This window comes from Oryx dammah, unplaced genomic scaffold, assembly GCF_014754425.2.
Source record: "Oryx dammah isolate SB20612 unplaced genomic scaffold, SCBI_Odam_1.1 HiC_scaffold_5, whole genome shotgun sequence".
Lineage (NCBI taxonomy): Eukaryota > Metazoa > Chordata > Mammalia > Artiodactyla > Bovidae > Oryx > Oryx dammah.
In genome coordinates, this window is record NW_024070189.1 from 94,269,452 (window position 1) to 94,296,603 (window position 27,152).

The 27,152-nt window shown below is 50.1% G+C and overlaps 1 protein-coding gene across 5 annotated transcripts; it reads right to left on the reverse strand.

Moving 5' to 3' along the window:
• ILF3 (interleukin enhancer binding factor 3) lies at positions 1–26,881 on the reverse strand. 5 transcript variants are annotated; one of them, XM_040240705.1, is made up of 20 exons: positions 26,617–26,818; positions 15,675–15,774; positions 14,897–15,126; positions 14,565–14,742; positions 12,299–12,446; positions 10,807–10,898; positions 10,311–10,406; positions 9,474–9,585; positions 8,948–9,045; positions 8,284–8,395; positions 8,070–8,180; positions 7,321–7,520; positions 6,806–6,973; positions 6,306–6,431; positions 6,026–6,202; positions 5,778–5,931; positions 5,588–5,641; positions 1,894–2,259; positions 1,167–1,292; positions 1–584 (listed from the first exon to the last, which is right to left on the reverse strand). In XM_040240705.1, exons 2-20 carry the CDS (start codon positions 15,675–15,677, stop codon positions 448–450), a joined length of 2,688 nt encoding a protein of 895 aa, XP_040096639.1. In that variant the 5' UTR covers positions 15,678–15,774; positions 26,617–26,818; the 3' UTR covers positions 1–447. The 5 variants fall into 5 exon arrangements, with proteins under 5 accessions (XP_040096639.1, XP_040096637.1, XP_040096638.1 ...); XM_040240703.1 differs by having other exon boundaries at positions 2–584; positions 6,306–6,443; positions 26,617–26,881; XM_040240704.1 differs by having other exon boundaries at positions 2–584; positions 6,306–6,443; positions 15,675–15,881; positions 26,617–26,851.
• Between the last annotated feature and the right edge of the window lie 271 nt (positions 26,882–27,152).

Genomic DNA, 27,152 nt, shown 5'->3' on the forward strand with positions numbered 1-27,152 from the left:
CTGGTTTTTAAAATAAAATCTTCACTTATAAAACTGAAACACTAAAGCATTATAATACAGAAAGCTCATTTAACTCACTTCACAAAAGCATTAACAGATGACGTATCCCTTCTGTGACTATTTAAAGACAAACTGAGTTAACACTAACACCAATCGTAAATAGACAGAGGGATACTTAACTGCAAGAACTCAAAAAACTCTACTCAGACAAAGTTGTAATGGCAACTAACAAACCATTGAAGACACGGAGTCCCAAACACGGCTAAATATGGGTCACAGGACGGGTCACGGGGGTGACCAGCTGCACCTCACGACACGGCAACGTGGACAGGGGAGGGCAGAGGGGCCTGGAGAGGCCGGCTGACATGTTAACTGTGATGCATAAAACTGAATCTTACAATGGGAGGGTAAGTGCAGAAGGTACAAATCTTCACCCCTTTGGGGGCTTTATCTGTATTGGTAGTTCATGCTGTGGTCTGCGTTTCTGCCATAGCCCCCTTGTGATGACTGGTAGGAGCTGGGAGGACCGCTGTAATTCTGGCCAGACCCTGGAGAGTTGTAGTTCGACTGTGACGAGTAGCCTCCTAATGGAGAGAGGAATGGGTCAGAAGTGAGGGGCACAAGGCCCACCCCGTGGTCAGTGCTCGGGCGTCAGACACCACTAGACAGAGCTGTGTCTGTCCATGAGGTACAGCAGCAGAGCAGCCCTGGAAGCACCACTCTGTTAAGTGCCTTTCCAGGGTCAGTGGGTCTAGTTCTCACATGAGCCCTGAGAGGTGGGGCCTACTCCCTACAAGGAGTAGGGATCTGCCCAGTCACAGACCCGTCAGCCATGGGAGCTGTAATCGGGCGCTGCCTGAGCGCAATGCTGAACTCACCACCCCCAACCAGAGTTCACACAGCAGGCTGTTTGGCCCTCACTGTTCTCAGCATTTTCCCCTGCTGGTGCCAACATTTACAAGCAGGGCAATTTCTGGACTTCCCTAGCAGGGGGCAGGGGGCTCAGGTTTGGTCGCCGGTAGAGGAGCTAAGATCCCACATGCTACGTGGCCAGAAAGTTTCATGAAGTAAAATAAAACTGGGTCTTAAGAACCCCTGTGGGCTCTGTTGGCTCTGAGTTTAAGCCTCCCCTCGCCCCACTGTGCCACCTGCTTCCCCAGGCCCACCTTGTTTGCCTTGGTATGAGGAGCCGCCCCCAGAACCTCCATAGCCCCCGTGTGACCCTGGGTTGTAGGACGATCCGCCTGAGCCGTAGCTGTTCCCGCCGCTTCGGCCTCCACTACCACTGTAGTCTGGACGAGAGAAGACAGTGTGGTTAAGGGGCTGTGGCCACAACGTGGCTGGGCACGCTAGGTTTACCCTTGGCTGAGACCACAGGCCTTCGCAGAAACCCGTCTTAACTGTTTAAACCTGGCAACCAGTCCAACCATGAAGTGCCAGGGGTCACTGGAGTCCTGTAATGTCATCACGTTCTGAAGCCCAATTCCATCCTGCCTGCTGCAGGCCTCCTCCCTTCTCCCACGTGGCACCCAGCGACCCCTGCCGGGCCCACTCAGACAGCACAGCTTCCTTAAGGACAGCCCAAGGATGCGCCCAGTCTTGTCGTGCTGTGTCTCCACAGGAGGTGGAAGAAGGGGGCAGTAACTGAGCATCTGCTGGGGGCTGTCTCCAGAGCCTAGCCCTGGAGGTGAGCTCATAGTAGCTGGCCTGGCCTCACAGGCTCTATCTGTTCTGGTGCCCCAGCCTCTGGAACCATGGAGAAGGCAATAGGGAGCGCACAGCAAAGATTCGGACTGGGAGACTCGTTGCCAGGGTTTCCCTAACACCTGCCCTGTAGCCAGCGTCGCTAGGCTCTCCACCATGTCTGGGGATGTCCTCTGCCAGCCAACTCACTGAATTTGCTCTCGTAGCTGTAGTCGGATCCGCCTCCACCTCCAGGGGAGCCGTAAGAGTTGGAGAACGAGGAGTAGCTGCCTTGCCCGTGACTATAGCCTTTCTGCTTGCCCGGTGGGGGTCCGTAGTTGCTGTACTGGCTCTGGCTGTAGGACTGCTGCTGGCCTTGGTGGGGCTGGTAGCCTGAGCCATATGAGGGCTTCTGTTGGCCCCCGTGCGGCTGCTTCTTCCCGGCGTGTTTTGGGGGCACTGGGGAGTTGTAGTTGTCACCTTGGTAGTAGGAACCGTAGCCAGAAGAGCCACCACCGCCCCCGCCGCCGCCACCACCGGCATTCCCCGAATGCCCTCCGTTGCTGTAGAACTGACCTAAACAGGAAGGCAGCAGGTCAGGCGGAGGAGGGGGAGACGGGGAAGGGCAGGAGGGGGGCGGTCGCAGCTGTGGGCCCTGAAGGCTGACCCACAAGCCCATGGCCCAGGCCGGGACAGAGGGACGGAGGCAGGAGAGCGAGGAGTGGCGGCTCCGGTCCATCAGGCAGCCTGGCTGGGGCTGGCCCCGGCCTTCAGCTCCACTCACCCATCAGCTGGCGACAACAATGGATCTCTGCCAAGCAGCGGCACGACAGCAGGCCGACAGCAGCTTTTGCAGCAGATGTCAACATTATAGTGAGATGGGCTCCAAGCGCGGGATGACATTCACGACTAGCTTGCTGCTACCCAGATGTCCCCAACAGTGGCAGGAAAAGCAAAGCCCCACAGAAGCAGCCAGCTCCCACCTTGTCCTCCTCCCCTCGCCCCCCAACTCCCTGCTGTGCTGGGAAGAGGCTCTGCAGTCCAAGCCCTGTGACCTCAGGAGATATTCTGTAATGACGCCCCTAAAGCCAGAGCCATTCATGGAAGACTAGCTGGTCTGACCAATGACCCGGGATATCTCCCGGGTGTGGCTTACACAGCTTCGTGGGGAAATCGAACACCAGAGTTCAGTTCCCAATGCCCAGGTGAGGCCTCCCACAGGGCACCCCCCTCATTCCCAGCACAGCTGCCGGGCACAGGCGGGACCCAGTGGCAGGACTAACAACAGTGCAGCGAGGCCGCCACATTCTCAGGCCCTGAAGCAGAGAATGTCACGACGGATACCCGCCTCCCCAACGCTGGTCGCTAGGTATAGACCTTGGTTTGTTAACGGACCCCAACACTCAGAGGGACTCATGGGGGATGGGCCTGATAAGGCAGGGTGATGGAAGGCGGAGGTCAGGTCATGTGGGTGGCTCCCTGACCCAGCCAGGCAATCCCCGACGTTCACGCAAGGGTAGTGGAGCCCCTGGGGCAGGCAGACCTGGGCACACCACCTCCGGTTGGCTGCTGCCCCTGACACAGCCAGCCATTGTGTGTGCCCGGGATGGGGGAGGAGGAGGAGGAGGGAATGCTCCCATACACCCAGTCCTTCCTTCCCATATTTAGCAGCAACGGTCTCCAGTCTTTTGAATGAGATCAATCTGGGAGTTCTCAAGGACCTTCCACCCACTGCAAATATACACCTCATACCACTGTGTCTTGAGTGGTTTGGACAATAATTTGGATAGAGCTCATTTGCCACATAAGTTAATTTCTTCGAGACCCCTCCACTCAGGCCACCTGAAGGCAGAAACACCAGGGAGAAGGTGTGTCCCCAGTGTGAGAGAGAAAACATGCGAAGGTTCCTGGAGTAGGGGCAGTACCCCCTTGAGACTCCCCTCTCCTCTCAGAAGCCCACCACCTCAGCTGCCCACGGCCTGCACTGAGCACACCTCCTCGCCCCTCCGCCAGCGTGGGGATGAATGAAGACGCCAAGGACTGAGGGCTTGTTACTTTAACATGTATTGATTAAAAAAAAATAATAAAGGGGAGGGAAGGTTTTCAACGTCATTTCAGGATAACTATTTCCTGGTATAAAAAGACATTATTCTCAAACAATAACGTTCTTAAAAAAAAAAATACATCATGCAATCAAAGTTTTCAAAAGTTTCACTGAATGTTTCAAACCCCTGGGAACAAACTATGGAGTAACCGTTTTGACCAGTTTTTTTCCTGAATAAACGCAAAATCTTGCAAGTCAATGCGGAGGCAGGCTTTGCTGCAACAAGAACTGTTGATCAGAGCCAAAACTACACTCGTTCCTAAGAAGGACTCCCGCCAGGAAACGAGGGTCTCATTCAAGAGCCAGAACGCCTCGGTGCACCTCTACCTGCAGGGAGAAGCCCCCAGCTCAAGCCTGCAACTTCCGGTGAGAGGGCAGTTACTTTCCAGGCCTTTTGGAACCTGTCATAGGAGCAGGCTTGCAGCACAGGGCCTGCTGGGGGGCTTGACTCCTCACTGGAGAATTAGGCACACTATGTATTAGGCTCTTTCTACTTGGGTATTTTTAAAGCCCCATTTAAAAGAAAAAGAAAAAGAAAAATCCTTAAGAATCCCATGCATTTGCAGCGATGATTAGGACTTGCAAAATTCTACGTTCTCATTTTCTTAAAGCCTGTCTGTTTCTTGCACTAAGAGTGGAAGCACAGTTTTGATACCTTTGAGAGTTCACCTCTAGCTCAAGCAGCCACAGAATATCGCACTCCGGAACAAGAACCCACCAGAGCAGTTACAAAAGATGGAAGGGGTTAACTTAGCACAATGTACAATTCCCCAATGTTTCACATGCTTATGAAAAAAAAGGCAAATTGCTCTGGATTCGGATGTGGTGAAACTGTTACTGTCAAAGGCATCAAAGAGATTTGGGTATTTGTTAAAAGGTTAAAAATTCATACAAAACCTGCTGTAAATTAAGACAAAGGTAGATTAAAATGCATTATTATCTGTCTCTTAAATAAAGTAATGCTTTCCATAAAAAGCAAAGGTGGGCTTTTGCCTTGATGCTGACCAACGCTGGCTCTAGAATTCTGTGCAGTTCTGCACAAAAACGCATTCTCTGAAAAATTGTTTTCCACTTATTGTGAACTTCAATAGGACCAAGTTCAAAGGCAAATCACGATAAAAACTGCCATTGTCTTAAATTCTGCAGGCTAAGAGTTTCAGACAAGCTGCGGTGACAAGCCACGGTTGAGAAACCCAGTGAAGCACAGGGCACAGCACGGACACTTTGGGTTTTGGAGTTCGAGAAAATTGGAGTAAAAAGTTGATTTTGTGTGCAATACTTTTAGATGCTCTAGGAAGACCCAAAATCATGATAGCCGTAGCAGTCTGTGAAAAAGTCACCTACAAAAGGGGGAGACAGAGCAGAGAAAAAAAATTAGAATTCTTTTGAAAAAGGGCACAGAGCGCCACATTTGAAATTCATGTTTTAGATTTCTCTGCTCCTGTAACCCCCCAATGAAGGCTCCTTCTCAAGACAAGAGCTGTGCACTGTCAGGAAAAGCGTATTCACAGGTTTGGTGCTTCGCATGGCTTAAAGCAGAGAAATTTAAAATTTTGATTTTTAACGAATTTGCCAGTTAGTTATACAAATGTGAGCCTTAACACTTAGTAAATTACGCTTCTGCAGCATGGGGGCGCTGGAGGACCACTTGCCCTAACACCAAGCACAGGTACCAGCGGCCCAGGAATCTCAGGGAGGCTGCTGCTGCTAATACTGCTGGGCCACCCTGCTCTAACTCAGGCCACGGGAGCTAAACTGCAGCTTCTTCCCAAGCTCAGACAAAGAGAAACACGCACTTACTGTAGCCAGCAGTCGCTGAGTTGCCTCCATACCCGTAGCTGCCATACCCGGCGCCTGAAAGGGAATGGACAGGGTCACCAGGGTGGGAGATGGGTCTGCCCCGCCCCTGACTCGTTCGGGGGGGGGGGGGGGCCACCCACTGCAGCGAGCAGGCCAGGCCCCTGGGGACAGCGCAGGACAGGATCCTCACCAGCATTCATGTAGCCTCCATGGTTGGCACCACCGAATCCTCTCCCTCTCCCTCGACCACGGATGTTCCCTCCTCTTCCCCGTCCTCGGAGGTTGGGGGGTGGGGGCACTTCATTGTGCATGGGACCCCCCATGCCGAACCCAGGGTTATGTGGCTGGATGGGAAGGAAGACAGACAGCTTACATTCACCTCCCACTTGTCACCCGCCAAGGAGACCACACCCAGAGAGCTCAGGGCTGAACACCCACCTTAGCAGCAAATTTGGGGCCGCCTCTCACAGGCACAGGGGCTCTCTTCTTCTTGTTGGCCTCCAGGGAGAGAGGAGCGTCAGGGAACAGCTTTTCTAATGCAGCCAGGGCAGCATATGCTTTGGCCACCTTTTTATTTGAGCCAGCACCCTGAAACTTCTGGCCATCCACCTCGACCTGGGGAGAACAGTGTGTCAGGGGTGACCCAACACCGCCCTTGGGGCGGGGACCTCTCCAAAGACCCCAGGTCCCCATGGGAACCACCCCTGGGACCACTCACCTCCATGACAAAGCGTTTGTCGTGGCTGCCCCCCGTCTCTGAGATGAGTTCGTACTTGAGGCCACGCCTCTTCTCATTCAGTTCCATAACAGGGTTCTTGCCATGCTTGGTCAGGATCGGCCCCTGCTGTTTTACGTTCTCAGGGAAAACAGAAAAGAACACCAACAAACTCAGCTAAGGTCTTTCCAACAGGTGGCAGCCCCCCCGTGTTAAGGGTCTGAGGCCCTCCGCTCCACTCACTCTGCTGCCCACCACTCTGGAAACCATCCGTGGGCTTGTCAGCAATGGGACCACCTCCACCCATACCATCTCTCTCTCAGGGAAACAGCCCCCGATGTTGGGTCAACGCCAGTACAGGCCTTCACAGCTCACACTGCAACCCCCCAGCCCAGTGCCCTGGACTGGAAGGCTGTTACGCTTCTGGAGGACCAATGACTGTCCTTGTTCAGGGGACCCCGGGCCACTCCTGTGGGGCCTCACAGCACCCACCCTGTGCTCACCTCGGTGGTGGGATCAGAGGGGAAGGCAGCACTGGGGGTTGAGACGGCCTCCACCACGGGTGGAGGGGCCACCACGGCGGGCTTTGCCTCCGTCTCCTCAGCGGAGTCCTCCCCCTTGCTGGAGTCTCTGCCTTCAGCACCCGTGGGCAAGCCCATGTCCTGTAACACCTGCAGCAGGGGGAGACCCCATGTCCCCAGTGAGGAAGGGCTCACCCAGACAGGAACTCTCCCACATCCAGCATCCTGAATCAGCAGCTCTTAGGGAAGCATCCAGCCAACTGGAGGCACTTTCCTGAAGCTCCCAAGAGCACCAAATGCCCGCCCACATTTGGAGGCCCTGCGCCCATCAGAGGCAGCTCTCTGGCCGTGTGGGACTTGGCCACTAGTCAGGCCTCTGTTTCAGGGTTCCCATTCCCTCCCTCAGCCTCGTGCTTCAACAGGGGGCAGGGGCTCTCAATGGGCGCAAAGCTGAGGGAGGCACTTCGCCGTTCCACCGCACTGCCGGCCACACTCACCTTCACAGCCACGTGCAGCTTAGCCGTCTTTTTGGAGGGCCCAGAGGCCTCGAAGGAGCTCCCGTCCACCTCAACTGACATGGTGAAAATGGGGGCGTGCACTGGACCGGTCTGGGAGATCAGTTTGTACTGCAGCCCTGGTTTGAGCTGGTTCAGTCTCATCAGGGCGTTCATCGCTTGTGGAGGCTCTGCCTTCTCCTCTAGAGAGAACACAGCAATGCTGCTCTAGAATGCCAGTCAATTCTGACCCTGACAGGGACACTCTCCTGACTGGCCCCCGACATACCACGTGGTGGACTGGGCAGGAGACCGGGCGGCCAAATGTGCTGAAGCCCTGCCTGCCCTGCTATCCAGACACATACCCTGATTGTGGTCACCAGCTGAGGTGTATCCATCTTAATTGTGTTCCACACCCATGCTAAGTTTAATCAATCCCCTTTATGGATCACAGCCTTCTCATAGCGAAGGGGCTTGCATAGCTCAAGGAAGCTATGAGCCATGCCATGCAGGGCCACCCAAGATTGATGGGTCATAGTGGAGTTCTGACAAAATGTGGTCCACTGGAGGAGAGACTGGCAAACCACTCTAGCATTCCTGCTGTGAGAATCCCATAACCAATCATTCTTAAAAGGACTTCCACATCACATCCGAGAAAAACAGAACAAAAGCAGGTATGTCACCACTTTGGGCTAAATCTTCAATGAAGCGAGATAGCAGGTAAAACAAGGACTATGCATGAATGCTTGTACCTTTCTTCTGAATCTTCTTCTTCTTTTTGCTAGGAGACTTTTCCTCCCCATCTTCCTCCATTGGGCGTTTCATGGGTGTAATGGCGTAGGTGGTGCTGGGGGGTATTTGAACTGAAACGAGATGAGGATGACAGCAGCTGAGACTCTAGCCTGTCCTCTGCCAGGAGCCCATGATGACATCACCGCCTGGGCCCAGGCCCTGCGGCCTCCTTACCCGTATAGTCCACTGGGTTTTCATTCTTTGGTTTCTTGGGCATCTTAGATGGCAGAGGGTCCATACCCAGTACTTTATGGAGCTGGCCAAACGCAGCTAGTCGCAGCGCGTGCTGGAGAAGGGGAAGAGGAATCTGACTCAGGCGCCCTGCACTCCCAGCCCTCATGTGTGCTCTCACTAATGCCTCCTGGAAGGGGTGGGAGCTGAGGGGGTTGCTAATGGTCTCCCCTGTAACAGCAAGGGGTCCTCCGCCAGCCAGGAGAGGGCCTGATTGCCAGGGCCTAGCCTTGCTGTGGGGGAAGGCCAGCCTGTGACCACCCCCCTCAAAAGAATACAGGAGACCCCAACCTGGGGACTGGTTGCCACACGGAGCCACGGGGTGGGCCTGCAAGGGAAGGACCCCTGGAGCAGTCCACACAGCAAATACGTCTCCCCGCTGAACTCGAGTGTCTGAAAACGGCACTCCAGCAGGCCAAGGGGGGCAGGTGACCTCGCGTGGCGCCAGGGGAAAGAAGCAGCCCAGGTTGGGGCTCCCTGTATCAGGCCCGAGCCCCTGACCTTCGGGCCCCGAGCTGAGCCTACCCTGAGAATACCCAGTAACGGAACTGGAAGCCAGCGATTACAGACTGGGTAAGGGCTCACGTGGCAATGGCGACGACTATACCTGCGCACTCTGTGTGATATCTTCCCGTTGCTGTCTGTCTAGATGCCCAATAGCATCAGTGGCTTCTTTTTCACAAGGGTCATAAATGCCAGAACCATCTGAAGGCAGGAAACAAGGAAGATATGCAGAGGATTATCTTTTAGCATCTCAGAAGCGTGGTGCTAGGCTGAGGGAACCAAGTGCGTTACCCCCCGCGCCCCATCCACACCCAGCTCTGGAAAACACGCCGGGCTCAGTGACCCACTCGGCGACCAGCCCGTGAGAGAAATAAGCCACTTGTGTCTCAGAGCAAGGAGCTCGCGTGGGAGTGGGTCACTACTGCCCCGGATCCGCCCGGAGTCACAGCTGCGGAGCCGGCACAGGGCTGGATATGATGGTGCAAGAGGGTAGTCACATGCTTCACCCCTGGGGGGACACGGGGCTGCTGCTGCCCTAACCCACTCAGGGGACCCGCCGGGAAGTGGCCTCGGGGCCTTGGTCCCTGTCCTTTCCTTTCCCTGCCACCTGCAAAGCACAAGGCCCCAACCTGGCATGACGATGCCCGAAGCCAGGCACTCCAGCACCCTCCGCAGGGCCTCGCCAGCACCCATGGGTCTGTTGGCTGTGCCGATGGACTTCTCACAGAGAAGCTCGAGGGGCTGAAAGGGAAGAGGGACAGTTAGTCACCAAGCCCAGGAGGGAGCAGGCTGACTCTGAGGCAGTGTCACCCTGTGTGTGTGTATCAGAGTCAGGGCCCTCCAAGTCCACAAGCCAGACTCACAAGCCAGAGACAGCACACCTCAAATGGAGCTCCACCAACTTTTCCGTAAAGGGACTGTTGTTAAGTCTCTTAGGCTGTAGGGGCCAAGAACTGAAGCTGTGTACTTAGGTACTTAAAATGCAGCATTTAGAAAGATTAAAAACCAGGAGGGGATGTATGTATACTTATAGCTGATTCATGTTGCTGTACAGCAGAAACTCATACAACACTGTAAAGCAATTATCCTCCAATTAAAAAATAATTTTAAAAAAGCGCCATTCTTCACCGTAGACTATAGAAAGAGGCAACTGGCCGAAACAGGCCTGTGAGCCTCAGTCTGCTGACCTTGTCTCAGAGCAGCTACAAAAGCGTCTACACGGAGTGGAGCCTGTTCCAGTAAGTGCACCGCTGGCTGAGCTGTGCACCCTCCTCTGGGTTCCTGGCCTCGCTCTCAGCCCCACCGGGGGTGTGGCACTCAGCAGGAGCTCAACAAGCAGCTCTGATGGGATGCATCGGCCACACCCCAACGGGCCACTCCAGCCCGCTGATCAGCAACACAGTCCTGGGATCTGGGAAGTCTCTGCACACATGACCCAAGGTGGCTACAGCTCTAAGGTGCCTTACCCATCCTCTGAGGGGACCCCAGGTGGGCACTCGGGTGCACAGGTCCCTCAGGACCCGGATGACAATGACACACGACTTCAGCCCGTTGGCTCTGGCCTAGAGGAACAAAGCACAGGCTCTTTACACCAGGGCACCTCCCTGAACACGAGGCAAACATGAAAAACACAAGTCTCAGGGTGCTACTTTGTCAAGGGTAAATGAAGGTGAATGGTCACGACCATCAAGTGTGTGGTCGGCAGCAATTCCACCAAGTGGACAGTAATAACGTTATTACTCTTGGCACAAAGCAGCAGCTCCCCACCTACTCGGTCACAAGCCTCCTTGGGGGGGGGGGTGTCAAATTTGTCTATGCGTGCTCCTTTAGCAACCGCACGCCAGCAGGTGCTAAGTTCAGCACAGCGCTCTTCAACATTACCAAAACTTTGTGGTGAAAGTTAGCCAAGTTAAAACTTAGGAATTCTCTACCGAAAGACAAATAGAAGAACAAAATGCAAACCTGGAACCACTTGGCGTGTCGGAGGGACGCCAAGGCAGCAAGGCATTTCTGCCTGTCCAGAACGTCCGGGGGGTCGTTGACTGATAGCGTTTCTATTCATGGATGGAATAAGAAGACAAGGTACAGTTTGACCAAGGGGTTTCTGTCAGGTGGAAAGGGGATGTGGCAGCTTCCTAAAGGGCAGCTGAGGCTCCCAGAATCTCAAGTCCTCTCCACCCTTGACCAGGGAAGGAGATGCTCGAGCACATTGAACTCAGCCCCGAGAGGAGATTGTAAAAATCAGAGGCCCCCTCCAAAAAAAAAGAAGAAAAAAAAAAAAAAAAAGAAAAAAGAAAAAACAACAAAAAGAAAAACAAAAACAAAGTGGGAAGGTACTCTAAAAGGAACAATCCCATGGGGGAGGGGGACAGATAGGTGGACCCTATCTTCTAATAGATGGTTACCTTGCTTCCTCTCCCCAGGATCTCCCAATAAATGAGCTATGCTAAAAAATTCATCAGCAAAAAGAAAAAAACAAAAACAAAAACTGGGAAAAAAAAGGTGGGGGGAGTAGAAATGTACTCCCTCTCTGCCTCCCACAGGTCATCCCCTGAGGCAACTATGGCAAAGGGGACCACCTCCGCCCACCAGGCGGGACTGCCCCAGCCCCAGCCCTTGACAGAGTCAGTCCTGTTGGTCAAAGGTCCAGCGTCCCTGAATCGATAAACTAGAGGGCTCTGGTGGCGAACCAGTATCGGAACCAAAGGGCACTGAGGAACCTCAACAAGGGTGTGCGCAAGCCTGTGCTGCAGCAGAACTGGGGTGTTTGTCACTCCCACCACCTGTGCGTCAGGGGTTTGGATAAGGCCAGTCACCCTGACTTTCAGTCATGACTGAAAACCATCCACCCAGAGATGCACAAGAGGCCCTGGTTGGACTCGGAATCGTGAAAGCATTAGCACTGTCCGAGGTTCCAGGATTCGGTCTGAAAATGGCTCCACTGTTTAAAAAAAAACTTTATCCAAAACTCTGCCCCAGCTCTCTGCATCTCGATCACAGCCACAGGTAACAGCAGCCAGTGGAAGAAGACAAACGAAGAGGCCCTGGTTCTACTGCAACACAAGCTGTTTGCACAAGTCCAACATGATACTCATGCATAAACCATCTGGTTGTCTTTCGTACTTTAAAAAGCCTATAGTCACCGGGGACACACTTTTCCAAGGCCAGAGACTGGCTCAACCGAAAAAACACCTTTAACACCGATAAGAACATCCAAGGATTAAGACAAACAAAGACGGTGCAATCCTCTCAGAAAAGTACTACTCACTTTTAGTGCAATTGTTTTTTCAACCTCCCAGAACCGAAACCCAATGGGAGATGTGAGCTCGAGTAAAGGTGGTCAAAGCTACACCGCTAGCCTTTTATCAGAGCAATCTAAAACTCCATAGCACATTTTAACAGTGAGGGGATACCACAGTGCCAACGCCCTGCTGGCCTTTCTCAGCCTCCCTACCTCCAGCTAATACTTTCTCCATTTCTTCTCTGACAACAGGGGAGGTCAGGTGGATGGTCAGGGACAATGGAGGCTCTTTTGTGTTTTTTATCACAATCGCAGCGTCATCAACAGACTGGAGTATTTCATACTTGTCATCTGTGACAGCCTATAAAAGAAAATGCAACTGTCAAACACTTGCTTCCCAAGACCATCAACAGTTCTTTTGAGCTCCTAATTACAACTACAGGCCAGCTTCGTGGGTTGTGACCGGCAGCAGCACCTTGCACTAGGGGTCAGAACGGCCTCTTACTGGACAGGTCTTTGGCCATTTTCCAGGTACTCCAGGGAGGAGACGATTACTTAGCAGAGGAAGCTTTGTAATACAACGTTAAGAGTTTAGTGTCTGGGAGGAGATGGTGGTGTGAACTCCTCATTGTGTCACTTGGGAGTCATATAACTTTCGACAGATCACTCTATCTCATCAAGACTGTGGTTTCTGATTTGTAAAACGGATTTAGGGACACAACCGACACCCAAGGCGGCAAAGGAACTGAACCAGACACGGCACAGAAAGCACAGCACCCAGCACGGTGTGGGCAGCCAGCCACTGCTGTTTCCACACATGGACGAGCAGCTATCACAGGGCGTGGAATGAAAACTGCGTGGTCAAACAGTTTCATATGGCAACTATGAAAGCACATACTTGCTGCAAACACATGCTACGAGCGTCTATAAAATGACGTTCATGCCTGTAACTTCTGCTTTCTTCTTTATACCAGTTTATACGCCCTGATCAAGAAAACTTGAGTATACATGATTTTTGTCAAAGAGAAAAAAAAAGTTTCGGGGAGAACTTTAGAGAATCCAAGCAGACTTTTTCCACCTCAGCATTATTAGACGTGCCACAGATCACTCTGTGGCCCTTGACAGTCAGTCCTGTTGGTCAAAGGTCCAGCATCCCTGAATTGATAAACTAGAGGGCTCTGGTGGCGAACCGGTATCGGAACTGAAGGTCACTGAGGAACCTCAACAAGGGTGTGCACAAGGCTGTGCAGGGCCGTCCTGTGCCCTAGAGGACCTCAGAAAGCCTCTCCAGCCTCCACCTACAGATGCCGGTAGCGCCGCACCCACTCTGTTGAGATAACTTAAACTACCTCTAAACTCACTCCGTGTCCCCCAGGGTGCAAAATGTGCCCCACTCAAAAAACACTCATCTACATGATAAAAATATACTTTCTTGGGACTTCCCTGTTAATACAGACTCCACACATTCAATGCAGGGGGCGTAGGTTCGATCCCTGGTAGGGGAACTAAGATCCCGCACGCCACGTGTTGTGGCCAAAAGAGAAAAGCGGGGGTTAAAAAAAACCAAACACCTTTCTTTGTCTCTCTCTATAAACACTCTATGAAAATGGTTTTCCCTTTAGAAGCATTTATGTCAACTTAATTTTCTACACTTAATATACTTTTTAATAAATAAAAACAGAAACTAAAAAATTATCAGGGCTGCCTCCCCTTTCAGCAGCTCCCCGAAGCCTTTCCACATAGCACTAGTTGCTCATTTTCAACTCTGACCTCTGTCCTGAATCCCGAGGGGTCAGTCACACATGACAGATTTACACAGGAAAATGAACAGTGTATCTATGAGGTGAGAATTTCTACTTTTTTTTCTTATCCTGTGGCTGAATCCAGGGTAGTGTCCCCATGAGGCACGGAAGGGCAGCGACACACAGACATTCTGAAGCCCAGACACCTCACCAGCCGGGGACGTGGGGTCAGTTACTGAGCTCCCCACACCTCAGTCACGTCTACTAGAGTACTTAAGATGATCAAGCCCCACCTCAGTCATTATGATGAAATGATGTGTGCAGAGCTCGTCTGGCCTAGGGCCTGGTTCAGTCAATGCTCAAGAAATGCCAGAAGTTACTATTTATGTGTACTTCTGTAGTGAGGCAAATAAATTGGTTAAAAACAACTTTTTTTAAAGTCCAGGTTTGCATTAAGGAGGAAGACTTGAAAACTGAATATCCTTTGCAGCCACCCGCCCATCCATCCATTGCTGGAGTCTGGATGTGAAGGTCATGCCCAGTGGCGCCTGGTACACAGTAGGTGCCTGGCCCGGCCCGGCTGCCGGGCGGCTCTGCAGCATCCTGCCGGGCAGCTACAGAAATGTGAGAACGGCAGGGGCCAGGCTGGGTGGAGAGCATGCCTCCCGGGGCACAGTGCAGTTGGTCATGTGTTCCCCTGACCACCCTGCATCCACGGTGGAAGTGGGCAAACTCACAGTGAGCTGGATGGCCAGGTTGTCGGCCACCTTGTCCAGGAGGGCGGTTGTGGGCTTCTCCTTACACAGCAGCACCAGCTCCAAGTCCAAATCCCCCTTGAGCAGCAGGCCCTTGGCCACGAGGCCAACACGCATCACTCCCCTCAGGGTTCTGGTCATGTGCTCTGTCTTCTGCTCCCTGAGAACAGCCCAATACAGGCCCAGTGAGATTCAGGCTGGCCAGGACCCAGGGGCCCTGGAAAGGCTGGAGTTTCTTAGAAAAAGGAGAGGCTCACCCCTGCACTGGCCAGTCTCCCTAGATATAAGAAAAACACCTTACAAAGCCAACCTACCCAGCCCCTTCTTTGCCCTCGTCTTCCGCGGGCACGTCCACATTCTCGGACTCGGCGTGGTCGCTGCTGCCTTTCTCTTGCTCATCGATCCAGTCCGACACAGCTTTGAGAGCCCGCTCCGTGTGGGACACCATGTTCTGGACCGCCTCCAGCTCCTCTTGCGTGGGGTAAACGGAGGAGTGCTTCGCCATCACATGGCGATCATCATTCACAAAAATTCTCACTGGACGCTAGAGATGTGAGAACTTAGTTAAAACGCTGTAAGGAGACCAAGCAGCTTGATGCTTCATCTGTTCAGTTGTACAGCTCACAATTACACACATGAAAGTAAGACTACATGAACACATCTGAAGATTTGAGAAGGACAACCAAACACAACAGTCGTGCTTTCTCTAGGCTGTGGGAAGAAGGGGGCCCGTTATACGTTTCTCTATTACTACAGCTGTTACACTACGTACTTCAGAGTCTAATGAAAAGTGATTATAAAACCAAATGCTTTGGGGAGGCAAGACATGTGACAGCTACTGAGAGGTACAGATTACCAAGTATAAAATAAATTAAAAGGACAAATGTACAGGATAGGGAATGCAGCCAATATTTTATAACTTTATATGGAATATAAATATGAAATGACTGTTGTACACTTGAAACTAACATACTCTAAATCAACTATACTTCAAAAAAAAAAAAAGAATCAAATGCTTTGGGGCAACACCACAAACATCTTTGTACATGAATGAAGAAACAGTATCTATGATTAAGAAAATAAATTTCTTACCATTTTTACTTCTCTTTATCTGTAGTGTCTGGAAATCAAATTTTTGCTTATCTTTTCAAATTGTGTCAGATTTCCTTGCTGTTATCAATACTTCAACTATCTATAAGATCAGAAAATCTTTTTTAGTTTCATGTATTTCATCGGTGGAGGAGTCTGAGCAGTCAGATAATCTCGCAGGAGGAAAGCGATGCTGCCTCAGGAAGGAGTCTGTTAACACAGCAGGACACACCTCTATTTCCAAGTATTCACTAACCCAAGGTACAAACAACTAATTATAAAACTCCCCCAAAATGAAAACAGCTGGTTTCTAGAAGCCACGTTTGACTTCAGGCCCACACTCAAGATGATTTTTACTTTTTAAAAAATCTCCTTTCAACATTTCTCAACATGAAGTATGCCAAGTTTTACAAATAAACCTATTACCAAGCCTCCCCCAAATGGTATGGGTTAAAATGTTCAGCAAAATCTTGGTGTCTGGAGAAGGGAAAGAGAAGGAAGGAAGGCGCGAGCTCTGACCCTTGAGGGTCATGAAGACATGGAAGGAGAGCAGGAAAGGGAGGGCCCCAGATGGCTGCTGTAGACTGGCAAGGCAGGACCTTCTGAAGCGGCAGGGGGACGCGGCCCCACAGCACATGGCCACCCCCGGGGTTCCGCTCTGGAGTGGCCGAGACAACTGAAGAGGACAACACAAGTCTCCAAGACAAACGCAGCTATAATTACAATTCTGGACTCTAAATAACATGCTGACTACAACCTACTCAATTCCCACTCTGTGCAAACAGTCTGGTCCACACTGAAATCTTCCAAATGAGTAAACAACCCAAAAAGCCTCCTCAGCAGAGTAGGCAACAGACTGACTCCACCCATTCCATTCAACCACATAACAGCTAGCCCCTTCCATCCACACCGGCTGTTACCAGCCAGCGCAGCAGGTTCATCTCAGAAAGGCATTAGCTTCAAGGATAAACTCTGACAAGACTAGCCCAAATGAGAATTTCCCATAATGCTTGAGGACTAGCTAACTATCTCATTGAAAACTTAGGGGTTGCCAACTAAAACCTGAAAATCTAAGGGTGGAATGAGAAGTGATACTCCTGCAGAGTCAGGTAAGATGACAGATGGGGTCTAATGCTTCATGACAGGGAGGGAGGGAAGGAAGAGGACCGCAAGTCCCGGGGCTCAGCCCTGGCTGTGCCTGAGCCCTTGGTAAGCCACTCAGTAGTCACCAAGTGGGAGCTTTTGCCACTACCTGTGTGGCCTTCAAGTTCTTGGAGCTTCCTTCAACCTGCAACATGGAATCTACCCCTCTACCTCTTCAAGGAGAGTGTGAAAATTAGATGAGTTGGCCTGTGGAAAGCATGGAGCACAAATCCCACAGACCCTAAAAAAAAAAAAGCAGTACTGATTTCTACTATGAGAAGTACATCATCAGGTTGTTGTGGGGGCCAATAATAAGCACATGCAAAAGCACATCCTGGATAAGGAATGAATGAGACTATGACTGTGTTTGAAAAGAACATCTTCACCTCAGATACACATTAAAGATAAATTTATGGCTTAAACTACAAGCCTGGTTTTTGCCTGTTTTAAAATACTTCAGTGAGGCATTTCCCTGGTGATCCAGAAGGTAAAACTGCACTCCCAATGTAGGGCGCCTGCGTTCAATCGCTGGTCAGGGACTAGACCCCACATGCCACAACTCAAGAGTTCGCATGCTGCAACGAAGACCCAGCGCAGTCAAAAGAAAAATAGGGGTGAGGTGGGGAGTGGAGAAGGGAACAGGACAAACCAACACTGAAAAACGTTAATACCTTTTGAAGATGGAGATGGGTAGAATGGGGATCACTGTGCGTGTCTGAAAATTTCCATAAAAGTTGTTTTTTAAGTGCAGAGCAAACTGAAGAATTCTTACAAAAGAGCAGCCATGGCAGGTAATCTAAAATGTAAGCCAAATCTCAGAAAATAAATTCTAAACAGACAAGAAACAGGCCTTTGGAAATCACAGCTGACTGGTGAGGAGCCCATGTAAACAGTCACCAGTCCTGGCCAAATCTACACTGAAACTTCATCATTCTGATGAAGGATGATGTTTAAAACTGCACTGACTTAGTCAGAAGTATTCTGTGTGCACCTCCCCTGGACCAGGCCCTGAGTCAGAGGCTGGGACAGTGATGAACACAGCAGGCAAGCCCCCCGTTCCTGTGGACCTGGCCACCCTAAAGGACAAATGCCTTCCGTCCAAATTCAACATGGTGCCAGGAGCCAACACATCGCCACTCTATACTTACCACTTCTTCACCTTAGTCTTCCTCCACCACAGATATCAGATACAGAGGCTTAAAAGTAACAGAGGGTTTAAACCAAGATCCCAGGGACCAAAGACCTTTTTATTAAGGGCTTTGTAGGACTGATACTGTCTAAAATCTTCTAAAACGAGCTCCCAGAAGTAGTTGATTCAGCACCTGATGCAGAACTACGGTGGGTGAGCCTGGGTCAAAATGCAGTATGAGAAAGCCAGGAAGAGACTTTCCTGGCAGTCCAGTGGTTAAGACTGCACTTTCAAAGCAGGGGGTGCAGGTTTGATCCCTGGTAAGAGAACTAACATCTCACATGCTGTGTGGCATAGTCAAAAAATAAAGAGTTGCAGAAAAAAAGAAAAGAAAGGGAAGGAAGTGCTCAGTGACTACTAATGGCATGTCCAAAGGACAAAGGAGCTGACTTGTGAGAGCTCCCACTAGCTATATTTGAGGCAACTGAGTATCAAAAACAAAAAAAAGGCCTGTATGAAGTACTCCAACGCAGCAAGAAAACCACACTAATGGGCAATCGCCTCCGTGGGATGGTGGCAGGAACACCTGGGAAGGGTGCCAAGAGCTTTCTGGGGTGGTGGTCACAGTCTGCATCTTGGTAATACTGTGGGGGATATGCACTGACCAAAATCCACTGAATGGTATATGCAAGATCTGTGCATTTACCTCAAAAGAAAAAAAAGACAAAAAACTGTAAATAAATACTGGACTCCAGTTTAGATAGTAACTGGAAAGATCACAACTTTCTGCTACCATAAGAAGTATAAAAACAGATACTGTTAACTCTAGGGCTTCCCAAGTGGTGCAGTAGTCAAGCATCCACCTGCCAATGCAGAAGACACAGGGCTGACCCCTCGGTTGGGAAGATCCCCTGGAGGAGGAAAATGGCAACCCACTCCAGTGTTTTTGCCTGGAAATCCAACAGACAGAGGAGTCTGGCGGGCTATAGTCCACAGGGTCACAAAGAGTTGGGCAGGACTGAGCACGCGTACGCACACACATTAGCTCTATTTCAATGAAAATAAAGTGGCTGAAAGATGAGAATAGAGCAGGAGAAAAGCGTGAAATACAACTGAAGTCAATGGCAGAACTCGGGTGTATAAACAGGCAAGCGTTGACTGTAAAACGGTGTCACCTTTTCTGTATGTTTGAATCTTCTAAGAAAATGTTACAAATATATGACTAAAATGTGTTCAGCACGTGAACAGTACACATGAGTCCACAATGATACTTATTTGACACCACTGGAGACATCCACACCCCAACTCCCTCATCCGAAGGGACCAAGGTTCACCAGGAGTTGATTCTGGGGATCTCTTCGAAAAATGCTATCTAATGAATTGAGACAGTCCGGAGAGAAAACCACCCTTGGACCACTGGAGAACAAGACAGTCACTGTGTAGAACATCAGGACCCTGTTTTAACCACCAAGGGCCTGGGTTCAAGGCCTGGTTGGGGAACTAAGATCCCATAAACCGCAAGGCGTGGGCAAAAATATTTAAATACATAAAAATGAAAAACTGGAGTCAATGCTTTTTTGCTAAACAACAAATCGGGCCTCGCTTGTCTCTGTGTGAACCCAGATCTGTCATCCAAATCAGCCTATCAGAAGCCAGGTGCTCTGGTCCTGAATACCAGAGAATCCATCTCTCCTTTTCAAAATTGTGCTGTCAAGAAGCCCACAATACCCACCCATAAGCAACACTCCACTGCCCCGACAATCTAAATTTAAAGACAGGCTTTGAACTGCTCTTGCCACCTCAGACAGAATTCAAACCGGGTCCAAGATGAAGCCTGATTTTTACCAGCTCCCAGCTTCTCTGAAAAGAAACTCAAGAAATTTCGTGTGAAGAATCAGGATCTTAAACTACCTGTGTGGTTTGGGATGTTCTAACACACAGCGATCAGGTTTCTTTCTTTTGTTCTCAAAAGCAGCCCACCCACAGCATGCAGTTACAGAGGTTTAAACCACAACATGCAGTGAGATGACCATCTTTCTGACCTCTCACTAGTTGGAATATACCAATCATGACGCTGGCCGTTGGGAAAGAAATGTGCCCAAGTCAGCATGTGTGGATCAACAAACGTTTGTAGAACTGAATGAACAGGTGTGGTGACAACACCCTAACAGGTATGGCCCCCACCTATCTTGCAGAGTAAACTGCACCCTCTCACCGCCATCCAGGGTATTTCACAAAACTAGAGTCCCGGTCACTGTGGGGAGTGGTCTGGAACTAGATACTCCTCTTGAAAGTTAAGTTAGTTGCACAGTAGTGTCCTACTCTTTGTGATTCCATGGACTATAGCCTGTCCCGCTCCTCTGTCCATGGAATTCTCCAGGCAAGAGTAGTGGACTGGGTTGCCATTTCCTTCTCTAGATACTCCTCTTAAAGAAACCTAATCAGGTTTTGAAAGACACAGGACCCAACTCAGATGCTGGTTCCCAGACCTCTGGAGATACAATCCTACACTGGAAGTGAAATAACACGCACATGCAACTCTTCAGTGACTCCTTAAAAACTATCAGATTCTCATCACCAAGGACATATGGAAAATAAACAAAGCAGCCCGGCCAGAAGAGGCCAATCTAAAATCTGATCACAGATGCCACTCGGAGAATTTTTAAATTCAAGACAAACCTTAAATCCAGTGTGATGGTTCCCAGCTCTGTCTGCAACTGTGTTTTTGCTGGTCCATAGGGAGGTATAATGCAGTAGGAAATGACAACCCACTCCAGGATTCTTGCCTGGAAGATTCCATGGACACAGAAGTCTAGCAGGCAGGCTACAGTACATGGGGTCGCAAAGAATTGGCCATGACTGAGCACAGCAAGCAGGGAGGTATGAAGTTAGGAGTAAAGATTTTTCTCAAATATTTTCTTTCTTTGGCAGTGTAACATGGCATTCAGGATCTTAGTTCCCCAACCAGGGACTGAACCCATGCCCCTTGCAATGGAAACTGGGAGTCTTAACCACTGGACTGGCAAAGAAATCTCACAAATATTTTCCATTTAAAGGAGTGTCCTTTAATCTTATTTTCTTTCTATATGTTCAGTGTTAAAACACCCCTTTTGCTTATGAAATGGTGGTGATGGCAATGGGCAACTGATAAGAAAACCTGCATCGACTGGCAGATGCAAGTTGTTTCCCCCAATGTTTCTGGAACTCTTCACTGGTCTGCAAGACCTAGGCCTCCAGGCTCAGTGACACTGTGGAATACCCAAAGGTCTTAGAAACACAAGCCCAGGTTTGTGCCCACTTGGGTTTTCAAATCTGGCCACTGTGGAATCTTCAACAAATCACTTATCTTTTCAGAATTGGGTCAAAAATGAGATTGAAACACCACCTACACCTCTCAGTCTCAGGAGACAAGGTGAAAGAATGCCCTGCCAGCTGTGTGCTTAGTCGATTTTGACTCTGCCACCCCATGGGCTGTAGCGGGCATCCATCTCCTCCTCCAGGGGGTCTTTCCAACCCAGTGATCTAACTCTTCTCTCTTGCATTGGCAGGTGGATTCTTTACCACTAGCGCCACCTGGGAAGCCCTATCGGCTATAAAACTACAAATGCAAGATGCTGAAGGAGTCATTTCAGCTACTCTTGGATGAACCAATAGAAATGTTTTTGAAAATCTGCCTGTGAGAAGACATAATGTCACAGAAAAAAAGGTTTAACAGGATTCTAAGTGGGGATTATCAAACTCTCTTTGCAACATGCCCTTCAGGCAGCAAAGTCAGTCATGTCAGAAACCTGAGGGGGAGAATAGAGACAACTTCCCCATAGGGAAAGCCTCAGATTTTTAAAAATCAGTTTCTAATTAAGGAAAAATAACAAAATGACTGCGTCTCAAAGGATGTTAAATATTAACATAACATGCAGACTGTGAATTATTTTAATGGGTAAATAAAGGTAAGTAAAGGGTTTCTTTTTAAAAATATTTATTTGGTTGCCCTGGGGTCTTAGCTGTGGCATGTGAGATCTAGTTCCCTGAACAGGGATCGAATCTATGCCCCCTGCAGTGGAAGCAAAGAGTCCCAACCAGTGGACCACCAAGGACGTCCCAAGGGTTTCTTTAAATGAAACTTTTCATCTTGTAGCTTCTTATGCAGCTCTAAGAAAAGAACTATCTCCCATGTTCTCCACTCAGTTTCCCCCAATGGCACCATCTTGCCAGAGCTGGAGCACTATCACAATCACAATACTGATACTGACACAGTCACAGACTGCTGCTGCTGTCACAGGACCACTCCTGTTGACCGTGTATAGTCATACTCACTGTGTAATAGTGAACACACTGTGTATGGTCAACCGCCCCATACCCATGCTTAAACCCTAGCAACCACTAACCCACTAAAGGTTTCGGTAATCTTGGCATTCCAAAAATGTTATATAAATGGAATTGTAGAGCTTATGACCTTTTAGGATGAGCTTGTCTCATGCAATGACTGCCTCAAGATTCATCCAAGTTGTGTGTGTACTGACAGCTTGTTCTTTTTTATTGCCTCATAGTATTCCATGATAAGGAACCATTCACCCACGAAAGGACAACTGGGTCGGTTCCAATTCTTGGCTATTATAAACATTAAGTGACACTGTAAGCCATGGAGCCAGGCTGGCCGTTTCTCTATTAGGGAAATTTAAAGTTTTTTTGGAATTATGAATACATACTAAGGACTGTGGAGAAGGCAATGGCAACCCACTCCAGTACTCTTGCCTGGAAAATCCCATGGACAAAGGAGCCTGGTGGGCTGCAGTCCATGGGGTCGCTAAGAGTCGGGCACGACTGAGAGACTTTACTTTCACTTTTCACTTTAATGCATTGGAGAAGAAAATGGCAACCGACTCCAGTGTTCTTGCCTGGAGAATCCCAGGGACGGGGGAGCCTGGTGGGCTACCGTCTATGGGGTCACACAGAGTCGGACACGACTGAAGCAACTTAGCAGCAGCAGCAGCAGTAAGGATTGAGTGAGTGAGTTGAGTGAAGTTGCTGAGCCGTGTCCAACTCTTTGTGAACCCGTGAACTATAGCCTATTAGGCTCCTCCATCCATGGGATTCTCCAGGCAAGAATACTGGAGTGGGTTGCCATTTCCTTCTCCAGGGGATCTTCCCAACCCAGGGTTCGAACTCAGGTCTCCCGCGATGCAGGCAGATGCTTTACTGTCTGAGCCACCAGGCACTGCCATGTTGCATGGCAGAAACTCTACATGTACCATGGAAAAGCAAGCCCAACTTGCAACATTCATCCTTTAGACATACACATACCTCATGTACACTCTGATAAGAGGAAGAAATCAGTTCAAAAGAAAGCAGCAAAAAAGCCAAGTGGCCTGGAATATTATTCCAATAAGACCTAATCCTTGAGCATGAACTACACTAATGGAAATAATATGAATGGTTGTTTCAAGGAAAATTACCCTGACCCTCAAACTGCCAATAGCACCATTTCTCATGAATCATCTAAGATTACTAAAAAAAAAAAAAAAATCTGGAGCAAATTTACAGACTGTACTAAAGGGACACACATTCAACTTTGTAACTAAATGATCCTTTGTGATCATATATGGACAAGAGAATAGCCATTGGTCAATAAACTCATTTCCTCATTAAAACTAGCAGCTACATTTTCAATTTCTTCACTACACAGACAGTAAGAAAAAAAAAAAGGGATCACCTATCAAGTGATGTCTAGGAAAAATCTCACAGGGATTTAGCAGAACATAAGGTGGCAAAAACCAATTCATTTTAAAAAGTCAGCACACTCACAAGGCTCCACAGCAAACACATGCGCACCCTGCATTCACTGGCATTTCTGTGGTGCTAGCACTACTGAGGCAGCACCAGACTGCCTTAAGTGACAAAGAGGGGAGCTGGCTGTTCCAGCCAAAACTCTCAAATGTTAGGCAAGACACTACAGCCAGCCCTGTCCCTTCAGGACCCTGAGCCCATTTCACTAACCCACAGTGTGTAGACTCCTGTCGAGTCACTTGTTTAGTTGCTAAGTCCTGACTCTTTGTGACCCCATGGACTATAATCTGCCACGCTCCTCTGTTCATGGGATTCTCCAGGCAAGAATACCAGAGTGGGTTGCCATTTCCTCCTCCAGAGGATCTTTCCAACCCAGGGAGCCGACCCACATCTCCTGCACTGCAGGCAGATTCTTTACTGCTGAGACATCAGGGAAACCCCGTCAATTACCAACTGCCTCTAATTCTAAATCCTTCCACTGGAAGCAGAAATCAAATCTTTCTTGCCCAGGTCTTTGCTAAAATAAAAAGATGCCAATATACAAAGCTTAGAAAATCTAATTCTTCAGAAAATTCAATGAAAGCAATATTCAAATAAAATTATCACCATTTTGTGGGCCACATCTGCTAATACTAGGTGGTGACATTTTACACATCTTTCAGAACTGCACACAGTTAAAAGCAACTTGATGACAAAATGTAGCACGTGGGCAAGTCCAAGGACATAAAACCCCAACTTTCTGGGGGAACAGAATCATTCTTTTAAGATGTAAAAGGTGAAATCTGGAGGAACTGGGGAGAAAGATGAGAAAAGTTAAGAGGGAGCTGCCTCTGCCCAAAGAAAACTTCTAAAGCCTTTCTCAAAAGCAAGAACATTTCCTACTCTCACATCCTGCTAAAGCCCAAAGACAGACAAGATGCTGCCTGTATTTACCCAAAAAGAAGAGATTTATAGGACTTGTAGACAGCTCTTTCTTCATCAGTGACTCACCCCACTTGTCCCTACCTGGCTAACTTAACCAGGGGAGCATGACATCATATTTGCGACATCAAAATATTAATATTACCAGCCACTCTAACCAATGTTATTTTTTTAAGAAAAACAAAAGACAGTCTTAGATTTCTCACTCCCAATAATATGGGCATCTCCTCAAGTATCCTGGAAGAAGATAAAGGAATTTTTCCCTATAGGCACTAGACAAGTCCAATCAGGAAAAGGAAACAAAAACTGCAAAGGGTTAGGTACCACTCCACTCCAGAGAGAGGGCGATTCCCAGGCTGGCCCAAGCTCCAGCAGGGTAGGGAGCCTCTGATAAATCAGTGCCCAGTGTTGGCAAGGCCACCTCTGGCAGTAATTGCCAGCCTCCAATCAACTCAGACAGCGCTAGGGTTTGCAGAGATTCTATTCACAAAAGCCAGGGACCAAGAGCTGTCCACATGGCCAAGAAACAACTCAGGACTACTGTCTGGAACAGTAGCACTTGCCTGTGCCCTGGGGCCTTTCCACCGCTATTCCAGCTGTGAATGAGCTTCAGGTTCCCACAGTTCATTCAGTCTGAGCGGCTGCTGTAGCCACATCCCACGAGACCACACACAAAGCATAGTGCCAGCCGCTGGGAGCAACCCCAGAAGATTCCCAACCACAGATACTTGAGGGAAAGAGTAAGTCCTAAATTTTGAGAACTAACTTCGGAAGCACCTTGTGTTCTCCCATGGATTCCAAATATGCCACCAGACCACTCATTTTAAAGAGATCACAATCCTAAACAATAACAAAAGATTCAGAATCCCTGGAATACCTGAGCCCATTAAGTTAATTGATGCTTCCTTGCTGATCAATCAAATCCCCTAGGCAGAATCCCAAGCAACTTTCAACCAGTTCTGGAAATGTTAAGAAAAGATGGCTTACTCTTTTAGACAATGACTGGGGGAGTGCATACACATGACTGTACATACACCCCGGATAAAACCCCCCAGGCGCAGTATTACGGGACAGAACCTCAAGAGCAACCCTAGGAGTCTGTCCCTCAACTACTTGAGAAAATAAGACAGAAACGGGTTTCAAGCTCTCATGCTTCGGTCCCAATTTTGCAGATCAGAGGACACTCAAATACCGCACCAGATCAGTTTTGGGAGAGAATGCAAGTCCTAAACAGACCGGGGGAAAAAAAAAATCCAACGTCAACGAATCGCCTGAAGAGAGAAAGCTTAAATCCTCCGCTAGATTTGGTTCCTAATCTAGGGGAGGGCTGGCTAGCCAGAGATTTGGGGACCCCAAGCAGCTTTCCCTGCAATCCACCGAAGTATGGGGTTCCAGGGAAGGGGTTTGCCTCTCTGCCCCACGTAAGGACAAAGAAGGAAATGTTTCCCGCCTCGGGAACCTGGGACCCTCCTGAAACTCGGGGCGGGACTGGGACAAAGAGGAGAGGTGGAAGGGGGGTCCTCCTTGCATCGCGGGTCAGGATGCTCCGGGCCGGAGGGGGTGTGTGCTCCAGGCACATGCGCGCGTGCGCCGCAACAGACAAAGCCCGGCCCGGGGGAGGCGGCGGTCGAGGGCCCGGTGCGCGCGCACCCCCCGAGAGAGGCGCCGCCGACGGCCGAGGGGCCGCGAGGGGGGGCGGATGCGCGCGCACCGGGCCCTCGCCGCCGCCGCCGCCATTTTGTTTCCTCGGCACAATGGGGGAGAGTAACGGCCGAACGCGGGAGCGAGGCTGACAAGGGAGGAATGGGCCAGGGGCCGGGGCGAAAGGACCGGGTGGAGGCGGGGAGCGCGGGGCGCCTCAGGCCTTGTCACGGCTACTCCTTAGCGGAGCCCGCGCTGAGTGGGAGGACTGACAGGGGGAGGAGGAGAGGCGGGAGCGGGCCTGGCCGCCGCCACATTGACGCTTACCTCGTCCGCGTCCCCTTCTCCGACCGCAGCCGCCGCCCTCCTGCCAGAGCCCACTGGGGTCTCCCCCCAAAAGCCACGCGGTGCGCACCGGGCTGCTGAGTCCAACTGCAATGGCGAGAAGAGGAGGAGGAGGAGCCGGGGCCGGGGGCGAGCGGGCGGGCGCGCGCCGGGGAGGTGCGAGAGCACGTGACCGGCCGGAGCCCCGCCCCTTCGCCGCTGCGTTGCCGTTCGACGCAGGCCCAGCCGGAAAGGGAAGGAGGGACAAAGGGAGCGAGGGCCCTAGTCACGTGTCAGAAACGTAGCTGTTACGTGGCGTTGGAACGGTTTCCCCGCCCCTTTCCACACCTCTGATTGATCATGTGATAGTGGCAAATTCCGAGTTCTCCTTGGCCACGTGACAAGGACTTTTGTGCCTTTCCCTTGTCTTATTGGTAGACCTGAGTCATGTGACAATATCGGCGCTCTTTTTTCAATGGCGGTTTTTGATAAGCCACTACCAGGTGTTGCAGGTTGAGGGGCGGAGCCTCCTGCCGCTG